The sequence below is a fragment of the Enhydra lutris genome, unplaced genomic scaffold (assembly GCF_002288905.1).
Source record: "Enhydra lutris kenyoni isolate GAN:26980312 unplaced genomic scaffold, ASM228890v2 scaffoldscaffold20, whole genome shotgun sequence".
NCBI lineage: Eukaryota > Metazoa > Chordata > Mammalia > Carnivora > Mustelidae > Enhydra > Enhydra lutris.
In genome coordinates, this window is record NW_019154104.1 from 23,641,702 (window position 1) to 23,654,412 (window position 12,711).

General features: G+C 41.8%; 1 protein-coding gene across 1 annotated transcript in view; it reads left to right on the forward strand.

Annotated features, from left to right (window-relative positions):
- LOC111148642 (unc-79 homolog, NALCN channel complex subunit) overlaps positions 1-12,711 on the forward strand; it is a 240,028-nt gene that overhangs the window by 169,602 nt on the left and 57,715 nt on the right. The window contains exons 33-36 of the mRNA XM_022505392.1: positions 2,121-2,237; positions 4,847-4,930; positions 8,370-8,472; positions 10,919-11,059. Of these exons, the coding sequence (XP_022361100.1) occupies positions 2,121-2,237; positions 4,847-4,930; positions 8,370-8,472; positions 10,919-11,059 (445 nt within the window). The remainder of the gene's footprint in view (positions 1-2,120; positions 2,238-4,846; positions 4,931-8,369; positions 8,473-10,918; positions 11,060-12,711) is intronic.

Here is a 12,711-nt window from a genome sequence, read left to right on the forward strand (position 1 = left end):
GGCAGAGACAGGCATTGATATCAGGTCTGTTCGATTGGCAAACCTGTGCTCTTTTTTTGGTGTCACACACTGCCTTAGAATAACTCAAATTCACTTATAATAGAGATTATAGAAATTCTAAGAAAGTGTTTTCAAGTGAGAGTTACTTGCCCTTTTGGTAGCAAAGAAGAACAGCTAGTTTTGGATTTAATTGTTCTTGTATCATAAAAATCTGTTTAATAACATGATAGAATGCCCATTGGTAAGCCCCCATACTAGAATCATGAAAGTATATTTTCTCCTCCTTATTTATATGAATCATCCCCCCAAATAGGAAGATAGTGAATTCTAATCAGGATTCCAAGTTGGATGTCATTTGAGATAGGGTGACTAAGTCAGCCGGACTTCAGTGCTAGTTACATGTGTCATGAAATAAGTGTATCCAATGTCTCATGATCCTAGAGTCATGACTGACTCTTGCTTTTCTGGAGTCAGCAGAGTACATCATTAGATTTCCACCTTCCTCCTCCTCTCCATTAAAAGCATGCACTGGATGGCTGTTAGTGGTGTGTTCTTGGAGGCATCATGCCCAGCACCTCACATGCTGAGCTGAAGGTTAAGGGTTTTTACACTCAGGGAACTGTGCTGTCTTCACACACAACTGAGAATCGGAGAAATTATGAAATCACTAGAGGTTTTAAATCCTCCTTTGAGCATACTCATTTTTAAATTGGTTGAGTCTCATACAAGATTTCTGCTTTTGCATTTGACCTGAAGTTGCACTGTTTCAAGTGAGTCGTAACACTGTAAATTTCACCAGTCAACAGGAGTCAGAGATCTTCTGTGTTGGTTGGCATAGCCATTATTGTCAATTTAGTCAACATGGACTCCAAGACACAAGAATTCCCGTCACATTCCCCTCTTTGGATCAGTTTGCTAGCTAACCATGCCATGACTACCATGAATCAAACAGCATGCTAATTACATTAAAAATGTTATAATTGATTTCACATCTCACCGAGTTACAGTCTTGGTACAGTGATTGTGAAACCTATATATAACATTTAAGAATTTCCAGGGGCCATACAATCATCCGGTTTCTACCATCCCCTCATAGAGCATGTCCTTAAAGAACTTCAGTTTCTGAAATTGTCCTCCTAAGAGAGTGAATTACCACATGCTCTCCAGTGTCCAGGAGTTTGGGATCATGCAGGAAAGTCACGTTAGTGATTCTTGGCTTTTCTCACGGGGCTGGGGGCAGGGACTGATGGGGCTCTTCCGCAGAGGAATAGGAGGGCAGGAGACAGGTTGCTTTTTTACCCAATGGTCTACTGGTAGAAGTGGGTTTCTTTTTCTTTCTTTCTTTTTTTTTTTTTAACTATTTTTCTGGTTTGGAAATGCTCATAACTTGACATTTCATTGGTGGGATATTTGTCAATGCTTAACTGCAGGATAAAATGTTACCACTGCTCTCTAAAACAAAGATTTGTACTAGAACACACTTGTGGAAGTTGATTCAATTCACATTTCCCAAACAGTAGGCAGAGGCTCATATAGAGATTAAAAATAGTATTGACTTTGGACGCTTCAGCATGTTTCGGTTTCTGTGACCACCTCATTTGCTAGTTGGTTCCCAAGTAATACCATATCACCTACTTTAATTTCTTTCTCGAAAAATTGGGGTTGATATGTGTCATTTTACTCCAAAATACACACACACACACACACACACACACACACGGACCTCATGGGGATATAATGAAGCCTGAAACTATGTATGCACAAGCTCCATTAAAAAAAGTTAAGCTAGTATTATATGCCTTGAATCCTTTTTGGAATGAGATAAAGTATATAAATTTAAAAAAGTAAATGAAAGTAATCATATTGTTGTAACTGGAGTAAATATTTACCGGGTACAGAGAAGTGCTCATAGGCACTCTTTCATTCTTTACTGAGGGAAGAAAGGCACCTGGAAGAGCAGTGTGCCTTAGTTTTCCCCTTGGACGGGAGCATACAATTTACCAAGCAATTGCAAATAGCCAGTGAAGGTTCATCTAAGATTCTTTATGGATTTGTAGAGCCTTTGTGTGCAGTGGAAATTTATTCCCCCTAGTAATCATGTCCTAATTTCCTCCATATAGCTCAGTATAGGCAGATGAAAAGGGGATCCCTGGGAGCTCTGACAATGAGCCAGTTAATGAAGCGACAGCTGGAACATCAGTCTAGCGCCCCCCATAACATCAGCAACTGGGACACTGGTGGGTCAAGCTTTTTCTTCTTGTTTTACCTCTCAGATTAGCTAAATGCCACTTTCTTTGTGTCCCCTCTGCTCTTGTGTGAAGGATTAGATGTTCTCTTGTGTTCTGTGGTTCAAGTAATTAAAAAAACAAAACCTGAAGGTGATGAATAAGTCTCTTTAAACTTTCCAAGTGTTCCAGAGTCACCTCATTGTCCATTGGGGCTGGTCCAAGTCTTTGTCATCTAAGACCAGATTCCAGAGGCTAAGTTATCTCTCTGGGGTTAAGCGATATCAATGCATAAGGAGGGAATGGATCTGTGATTTCATGATGCAAATTAAAAACCAGAAACAAAATAAAAAACACCACATTATCAATAGTCTCTGTTTTGTGAAGCATCACCCCCAAATAAGGGCATATTAATAGTAATACTAACGATTGCAGCTTAGTGATGTCGTGATCTGCCGGTAGGTTTGGGAATATGAGCTCTGTGTTTTAGTTAGCAGGGTGACCAGCTTGCACACCCTCATGCTCATACGGTGGGACTGCATCCTACCTCAGTTTTAAAGTAAGACTTTATCACCATGACATGTCTATTTTAAACATGATCACTCCGCATTTTCTGACCTTGTTCCCACGTTCTGCACACGTACTCCTTTCCAAGCCGGTAGTCCTGCCACAATGCTGTTCTCTGGAATGACTGCCTTTCGTGTTTGGTTTTTCTTTTTTCTTTTTCTTTTGTAATTAAATGGGTCATTTGAGTTGCAAGATTACACATGCGGAAGCCCTTTGCAACACACGTGCGCTACGAATATGCCACAGTTTGTTACTGTGATAGGCTCTAGCGGCCAACACTTGGATCAGACTATTTCGGTATCTTGGTTAGTACTTTCTGGCCATAGTTCTGTGAGCTTGTCACTGTAATATCTTTCCTTATGACCAGGAATTGTGACGTCCACAAAACCAAACTATCGACAGACTTTTTTTTTTCAAACCATAATATTGACATACATTTTATCTTATCTCCCCCATCCATTGTTTTTTTCAAAAAAGGAGAGTTAGATAATTAAATCCCACACAAAAATACCCAATCCTATGTTTGACAGATAGTTTCAACTCTCCAGCCTTTATTAGGGTTCTTAATGTTTAAAGGTTTCCTGTTGTGTCTTCCTTTTGGTGATAAGTGGTAGTGAATAATGGAACGTCCGAAAGCCAACAGGCAAGGGTCAAGGAGAAAGACAGGGTAACCAACCTCAACAGCTAAGGGGTCTGGGTGGAGTCATTCCATCCACACCAAAGAGGGCTGACTCTGTTTCTCTATTTAGTGATGAAGCTATGTGAGGAACGGAGGATGAGAGCCTTTGTTTGGTTAGTTCTCTGATAATTAAATGCCCACCTTTTGTTAGGTTGACCTGGGGCTCCGAAGATTGTTTTACCATGCTTCTATTTTCTATAGCAAGTAGCTCAGCCTAAGCTAACCATTTCAGATTTGGATTATGATTGCCAACTAGTTTGATTGACTCAGTAGAGTTATAAAAAGGCAAATAGATCTCAATTTCCAAACCAAATTTTAATCTAAAAACTGAGTCTACGTGATGCCAAATAACCCATTTAACTGAATTTTTCACATTCAACCAAACTCACTCATGTCGCTCTGGTTTCTCACTTAATACTTGACATTTACATACTGTGCAATTATCTTTCACCTGTTTTCCTGGGCTTGTTTTCCATTCTCCGAGTTGGTTCTCTAGTCACCAATCCCACTAGAGCTTCATCTCAATACTCTAGGTTTGATTAGTGCCACGAAAAGTTCTCCCCAAATCTAAGACCACAGGAAAGTCGATGAATGTGTAAGTAATTGTTAGGTGGCATGACGCGTTATAGCACATATGTCGATTTGGTGACTCATGGTCTGCAAAGGGACAAATCTAATTGTCTAATTGTTATGATCGATTCACCTCAGCATGCACCTGCTTGCTCACCGGATACCTACCTCTTCTCCATCCGTGCTCATCTGATGGCTGCTTCTCTGTCTCATCTTTCATAGGAAGCAGATGTTCCAGAAGCCCCACTCCTCCATGTCTTCCCCTGTCCCTCACCCCTGTCCTTCAGCTCTCAGTAGCTGACCTCACCCCTGTCCTCACCCCTGTCCCTCAGCCCTCAGCAAGACACCTGCCATTTCCTTGCCACCAGTTCACCTGTTTTCTGTATGACCTCTCTGGCTATTGCCCCAAATGGTTGCTTAAGTATTTACTGATGTGCATAAAACATTTATTTCATGGCTGTGACATTAGCCTTTCAGTTTTTTAATTTCATATCAAGAGGTAATGGTATTTGAGCTTTTTCGGTGGGGAGGTAGAGAATCCACATTTTTTTTTTTTTTTGACAGTTTTAGATGCTCTCATGGTCTCCTGCTTTTAATTACGTTGCGTATACCTGACTGGCACATTTGTAGTGAAACACCAGACAACCCTACCCGAAAATCTAGGATGTTTCCTATACGTATTAATAATCAACAATAACAGTGACCCCCCCAAAATGGCCCCACGAGGTTATTGGTTAAATTCTTTGTATTGTGACTTGTGCTAAATTGACCACATTGAAGACTGAAATGCTCTCTTTATCCACAGAACAGATACAGCCTGGGAAACGGCAGTGCAACGTGCCCATGTGCTTAAACCCTGACCTGGAGGGACAGCCGTTGAGAATGAGAGGTGAGTTGCGTCGTGGAATCTCAGACCGCGCGAGCTGAGAGACACTGTATAGGTCACTCATCTGGTCTCCCAGCAGCTGCCGAAATCTCTTCTTGAGCAGCTCCGTGAAGTGGATCCAACCTCTGCTCAAATACCTCCAGGGGCTGGGAATGCACGACATCTCCTCTTTGTACATTATCAACAGAAAGTTCTTCCTTATTGTGACTTTCTGTCTGGGACCACCTGAAACGAGTCTAGCCTCTCACCTAATTTTTTAGACGTTTGAAAATAGCCACATTTTGCTTATTTCCTCAAGACCATATGTCCCTGGGTCCTTTGACATACCTCTTAATACAGACCAGCCATCCATATTATTGTGTATCTTCTCTAAGCATGGTCCAGCTTATCTGGGTTCATTCTAGAATGTTGGTATCATAGATGAATAGCTTCTTTGAAATCTAAATTCTGAAACTGCACAAAATATACTCATGGATTATGCTGCCCATTAGAGTAGGCTGAGTGAGTATAAATCTGCGCCAAGATCATCAGAATGTGTATTTTCCAAAATTTATCTCATGGCTAATCATTACTTTTGTTCTTTTTTAATTCAGAAAGGAGCTTCAGTGATCCTTTGTAAAAAACAAAAACACAAAAAACAAAAAACAAAAATGAATTATGACCGCCTCTTTTATCTACTTCCCTCAATCAAACAGACTTATTATTTAGGACCTTACCGCTCTTCTGATTTTCCTCGGAAATGAGGAGATATTTATCTTCAGCTTTTGCTGACATTTACTGGGCAACGAGTAGCAGTTTTAACCCCTGTAGATGATGAGACTCTTCTCACTTATGGACCGAGGAAAAGCTTTTATGAGCAGAAGTCAGTGGTCAAACAACTCTGGTGCTTGCTTATCCACGAGCCAGCGACTACAAAAGCAGAAAGACAAAGTCGCTTTCACAGTAAACTGAGGAAATCCACTGAGGCAGCTAAGGACGGATGGGCGCTCGCATCCTTTGAACAAACCAAAACATTTACAATGCCTCCTATCTCTAAGATTCCCAAAGGAGCTTTGGTAAAAATCTCTGGCTTTGGAGCTGGATTTTGGAGGAGGTCCCCTCTTTATTCAAGCTTCTAAGAACCTTCTATTTCTGTTCCTGGTTCCATACAGAGTACACTTGGGGTAGTGGTGCCGTCAGAAGTATTGCCCACAACTGGGGGATAATGGGACTGCTTTTAATGTTGCAGGTTTCATTGTAACTCAGTGAGAACAAGAGGTAGCTGAAGTGTATAGATTCCTTTTGCATTTCCCACCCTCTTCATCTCCATTGTTCTGCTCCCAAATGATTCTCCATATTCAGAAATCCAGCAATTTAGCTAATGTTGCCATGGGGAGCCAGCGCCCCCCAACTTTTATAGAGGATTGCCTTAAATACTGCATGACATGTTTCGTGTTGTCATGTGAATAAACAACTCCACAGTACTATTATTGTCAAAAATACCTGTTTCTTGGCATTTGTATTGGGTAATTATTGGCTTGAAACCACCCAAATAACTTTGATTCCTTCCTTCTTCTTGACTTGAATTGTGAATTCTGTTTAATAGTAATTGGTGATAATCTTCTGAAAGACTTAAGAATATTTTTTTTTTCCTTTCAGTGCCTTGTTTCCAGTAAGACTGTATATATATCATCATCTTTGGGCTGACTTTTTCCACTTTCAGCATAGACATTTTGGCATCTGGTAGACATGGTCTGTCAATGTTTAAGAAATGTGGAATATTAGATTTAAACTTTCTGTGTTTTGGTTGCTTGAAGCAACTTCATGCTGTTTACCTTAGTGTTTAATAATTAAACTTGTCTCCTTTGATCTTGGCCCAGTTCTTGCCTTTTCTATTTTTAATCAAAGTATAGTTACGCTTGTAATAAATACTGTTGCTTCCACTCAAAGCATCATCTTGATGAAACAGTTGGAGATCATTGTTAGTGATAAACTGGGGTACAGGTAGGAACGAGTGTTAGTCAGAGATAGCTGGTAAATATTGTAGTAGAATATAGATACCCATTGGGGATCTTAGGAAGTGACATAAAGATATTTTTAGAAACTGTCCTTGCTGTTTGAGTCTGCAGATCTCCTGCTTCTCATAAACACACTTTGGAGCCTTTGATCTGTCAAGGGAATATACAGTCTGGCGGTATCTTGATTCTTGAAAGGCTTCAGTACAATTTTTTTCTCCGTCAGAGTGAAACACATTGCCCACTTTGCTAGGTTTCTAAATTTTGATGTTACTTCCTTTAAAAGCTGGTTTTCTGAATCTGAATCTTATCTTTCTCTTATTTAAGGAAAGATCATATAATTTTATTTTGTTTTTTAACGCTAAATTTCCAGTTCCTTGATGAGAAACAGACTCTTCAATGACCACTGAGTTTTTCTGCGTTCTTTCCTGCCTCTGTCTAGCACTGGTGGTTTTCTTGGTAGAGAACAACCCGCTGGCTCTCTAGGTTTACTCGTTGCCAGAGCATGTCGCCAAGATTCCTGCCTTAGGTTTCTCTGGAGCCATCAAAACCCAAAGTTTTAAACTCTGTGATGCTGATTGGCTGAAGTCGCTGGATGATTCCTTCAAAACACTTGATCTTTCATTCATGAGTATTTCAGTTTGAAAAACTAAGTCTTTTGCTTTGGGCTTATGATATTAATTTCCAAGGTATAAAGCTGTTGTGATGTTTCTTAGCTGAAACCCCTCCCCTTGCTTAAGTGTGTAGCGTTTGGGCTCTTATTCCCATCTCAATTTAGCAGCATTTTAGGGTTGGTAGGCATTTGTGATTTTAGAAATGTGAGACTGTAAGGGTAGCTCCCATGTATGCCTAGCAAACAAGGATTGTAAGCTCAGTTAAGGATGCTCTTGGATACCTTTCCCCCTTTTTCTATTGTTGTCTTTGTCCCCTGTTGGCACAATGAACTCTTTCTGATTTTTTTTTTTTTTTTTTGAAGTCAAGAAGCAAAGGTAGTCCAACTCTTTTTTTTTTTAAGATTTTATTTATTTATTTGACAGACAGAGATTACAAGTAGGCAGAGAGGCAGGCAGAGAGAGAGGAGGAAGCAGGCTCCCTGCCGAGCAGAGAGCTCGATGCGGGGCTTGATCCCAGGACCTCGGGATCATGACCTGAGCTGAAGGCAGAGGCCTTAACCCACTGAGCCACCCAGGCACCCCGGGAGTCCAACTCTTAAAAATCACACAAACAGAAACAGATCACAGTCTGTCTTGAATTCATTTTATCCTTGAAACCAATAAGTCTTTCTTGAATTCCTTTGGCCCTTGAGGGTTTTTCACAATGCTGTGGAGCTGATCCCATCACATCCCATGAGTGTGATCTTGGGAAGGTTTATGAGAGGAGGACGGGGCTTTTCCCGGCCCCCAGAAACAGACCTTTCTTTACCAGGTGTTTCCCTGCTGTTTACTCAGGTGCCACGAAATCCAGCCTGCTGTCCGCACCCAGCATCGTCAGCATGTTTGTGCCGGCGCCGGAAGAATTCACAGACGAGCAGCCGACGGTGATGACGGACAAGTAAGCTCACGGGGTTCTTCTCTTCGCTAGAGTTACAGAATTTGAGCGTTTGCTCAGCATGTGTTATGCTTTAAGTCATAACTTGTTTGTCAAGGGGCCATGGCCCTAAGTGTGGGTAGACATTTGTTTCCTTAGGAATGTTGTATCAGGGGAGCCTGGGTGGCTCAGTGGGTTAAGTCTCGGCCTTCGGCTCAGGTCGTGATCCCAGGGTCCTGGGATCGAGCCCCACATCGGGCTCTCTGCTCAGCAGGGAGCCTGCTTCCCCCCACTCTCGGCCTGCTGCTCTGCCTACTTGTGATCTCTCTTTCTCTGTCAAATAGATAAATAAAATCTTCAAAAAAAATAAATGGAAAAGAAACATCATATCCTTGTATGGCCATCTTCTACTTATGCCAAGGCACATTCCTTTCTCAGTTTGGACAAATGCAAATCATAGCCACTTACTGGTTGTTAGAAGCTTCAAATTGTGAGGTTGGAATTAAGTATGGAGACTTAATTCTCATTCCCATCCTGCCAGCAGAACCCTTTCTCTGAGTCTCAAACTGGTTATGTCACTTCGAGGTTTGTCAGCCTTCGGTATCCCCAGGTTTCTTATAGGATAAAGTCCAGGTGCCTTTGCTTATGATAAAAGGTCCTTTAGCTTGTGAAGGTATGGCCTTACCTCTCCTCACCAGGAGCTCTGGCCCCAGCGCCTGCACCTTCTCCAGAACATGCCTGTGTTCTCTCTTCTGTGATTTTTATAGGTGCCCTTCTCTCTTCACTTTCTCTGCTTGGCGAACTCCTAGTCATGCTTCAGGACCCAGCTGAAGGCAAAGTTTCCCTGAGTACACACAAGGCAGAATTAGTTATACCATACACCAAGTTTCCATAGTATTTACTATGTCTTTGTGTTCTACCACCAACACATTGTATTTTAATTGTGTCATTGTTTATACATACAGGTTATGAGTTCCTTAGGGACTGGGACCCTTTCTTCTGTCTTTTATACTCTGAGTTCCCTGTACATTTCCTGGCACACAAATGCTTGGGTACTGAGTATAATAACGAATAAGATTTGTGGGATTTCCAGTTGGGAGAGATCTCTTTGGGCCAGGGAGACTTTCTGGTGACTTGGTGGGTAGGCTTGTGATAAAGGTGTGAGGGGCTGGTGGGAGGATCTGTGCAGCGGTCCCCCACCAGAAGTCGTTCCTGAAGAAGTGAAGGAGCCGCCTTGAAGACATTCCCTACTGTGGAAATTCCACGTGGGGAGCACTGAACTGTGTGGGGAGTCCTCTTTTTGGCTCCTCCTTCTGTACAATGTCCCCATTTTGTGTCCTCCTTTAAGTCTCAATCTTTGTGTACGCTCCATTTCTCTTCTTTTTTATTTACAGATGTGAATCCTCTATTTTTTTTTTCTTAAAGGTGATTTTGTCAGGGATGTTTGTATTTGGGAAGTTTCCAGATGGAAAGTTCTCAATAGTGATGTTAGCTCTAGTTCCCTCTCTATTCCTGGTAGACTTCCCCTTCACTTTATTTATTTTTTTAAGAAGATTTTATTTATTCATTTGACAGAGAGAGACACAGTGAGAGAGGGAACATAAGCAGGAGGAGTGGAGAGAGAGAAACAGGCTCCCTACCAGGCAGGGAGCCCTATGCAGGGCTTGATCCCAGGACTCTGGGATCATGACCCTAGCCGAAGGCAGATGCTTTAATGACTGAGCCACCCAGGCGCCCCGCCCCTTCACTTTATAAAGCTGTCCAGCTGTGGCTGAGTAGAAGGGCAGTGGCTTCAGTTGAGATGAATGAAGTTGAACTTATATTAGATACTACCAAGAGCAGTAAGTTGGAAGTGACGTAAGAACTGGTGCCACTATGTCTTTTCCTATTACACTCAGTAGGTGCGGTGAGTTCCTAATTCTGATCTGAGTGAGTGGGAGGGAAGAGACTGGGATCCAGATTCCCCAGGCTTTCTAGAGTGTTCTCCTGGCTGAAGTACCCCATGTCTCACCCACATATAGGATACTTTTCAATTCGAGAGTGTAGGAAAGCTTCCATTTGTGTCTAGGCATTTTTCATGTTTAATTTCAACAAATGAAAAAAAATCTGATTACTGACTATCCCTAGCAATAATTTTACATGCCTAAAATCCCTTAAGCAGAAGTTTCAAACTGTGAGTCCGACTGGCACTCACTGTAAAAGGGACCAATGATTCATGTCCATAGAGGCCAGACAGTTGTGAGTTGGACGTTTTCAGTGACTTAAAGAACCTTCCTGATCTCTGCCCTCTGTGATGTTTCTGTGTCTAGGGGGAGGGTGACATTGGAGTCCCCTATGTTCTCTGAGAGTGGGGCCACTGACCTCCTTCAGGGGACTTTTCCAAGACTCCTGAGAATTGGCTTTCTATACTTTGTTGTATCTTGAGACCATTTGTGGCTTTCGTGGACAACATTCCTCTGTTTTCTTTGAGATGCCATGACTGTGGGGCCATTCTTGAGGAATATGATGAGGAAACCCTGGGGCTGGCCATTGTGGTCCTCTCCACGTTCATTCACTTAAGCCCGGACCTGGCAGCGCCACTGCTGCTGGATATTATGCAGTCCGTGGGAAGGTAAGTAGCGCTTTGGTTCTGTTTGGAAGGAAGGAGGAGCCTTGTGCATTCTATACCTTGACATAAAAGCTATCAGTTCAAAAGTAAAACATTCTATAACCTTATAGATGTTTGATATTTGTGGGGTCAACTCAGGCTCATTTTAAAAATGGAATGGACCAAACTTCGGGTTGAATTCCCCAGCTGTGCGGGGTCACAGGTCACAAGGTCACAGTGTCAGAATGAAGCTAGAGGAAACTGCACTACGAAAACTATTCTTGGTTCCTCTCAGTTGTTACTTGGGCTAATGTGTGGGGCAGTACTCAGAACGGTACACCTCTCATAGTTCAACGGTTTACACATTTTAGATGTTATTTCTAGAATACTATTATTTATAAGATTTTGATATTATTATCTCTCTTTACCGGTTTTAAGATAGATTCTCTAAGCATCTTGCAATCTTGAGGCATTGTCCTGGGAGGGGAAGATGGAGTATAGTTTCATACTTCTGACTCAGAAAAGGAAAGCACAGACCTATTTTGGGAACAGGGCTTTAAGCCAGACTGAGGGGAGATTAAACTTAACTACTTCACATTAAGAAAATTCCATTTAGTGGATAGGACATGAGAAAGAAAGTGATGTATTTCATGGGTATATGTAAAGTTCAAATTCAATAACAAACTGTAGTCCTGGTGTGCATAATTGATAGGAGAGGACTAGAGAAATTCCGCATGAATGGGCTTCGTTCCATCTGTCCCAGCACAGAGCCAGGGTATAACTCTACCACCTTGAATACCTAGAAATAGCCAGTGTGCAGGGATGAACAGTGGGTGATGGAGAGAGAAGAAAATATGAAATATTTTATTTCAATCCTAGATTTTAACCTATCATAGCAATCATGAAGTACACGGACCAGCTTGTGGAACTGAGAGTTTTTATTAATGCAAGGCCACAATTCTTACCGTCAATACTTTTCAGATTTAGGACAGATAGAATTATTGTTCTGATCTGTTACCATCTCCTTGAAAGAGCTGATCTAAGTTGTAGTCGATATAGAGAGGGGTTTTGCTTTGTTTTTGTTTAACATAAGCAAGAAGAAACTGTGTTCAGGCACTTCTAGCTGTTAGGATGAAAAGGTGTGAGTTTTGAAGATAAGTAAAGGCAAAACAGTAGCAGATGTATTTTTGCCTGCTTACATATACATATATTTAGATCTCTACCTCCTTTGGCTAGACTGGCAAGAGATGGGGAGGCGGGAGGGGTGGGGGGGCGGGGTTTTAAAGTAGCTGCCACAGCCCTTAGCAACCCAAGCCCAATCACCAGACCTACCAGGAAACAGGTTCAGCAGTCACCTGATTCAGGGCTCCCTAGCCCTGAATCAGTTCCAGATGAGGTAATGTGGATTTACAAAGACTGAGTTTATTTATGTTAGTCCCACAGGAACCATTTCCAGGGTGTTCCAAGCGTATGTAAGCTCAGCGTTTATCACCCAAGTCTTTCTGTGATTTTGTACTTTGCTCTCTGATTCGATCCCTCTTAAAATTTATCCAGCCCGTTTTGTAGCTATAGCCATCAAGATTGCATTGGCTCCTCCCTTAATGACGGTTTAGTTTACTTGCCAGTCAATGCTTATTGATTCATTGTGGTGTCATTAACCAAAGCAACTGGGAATG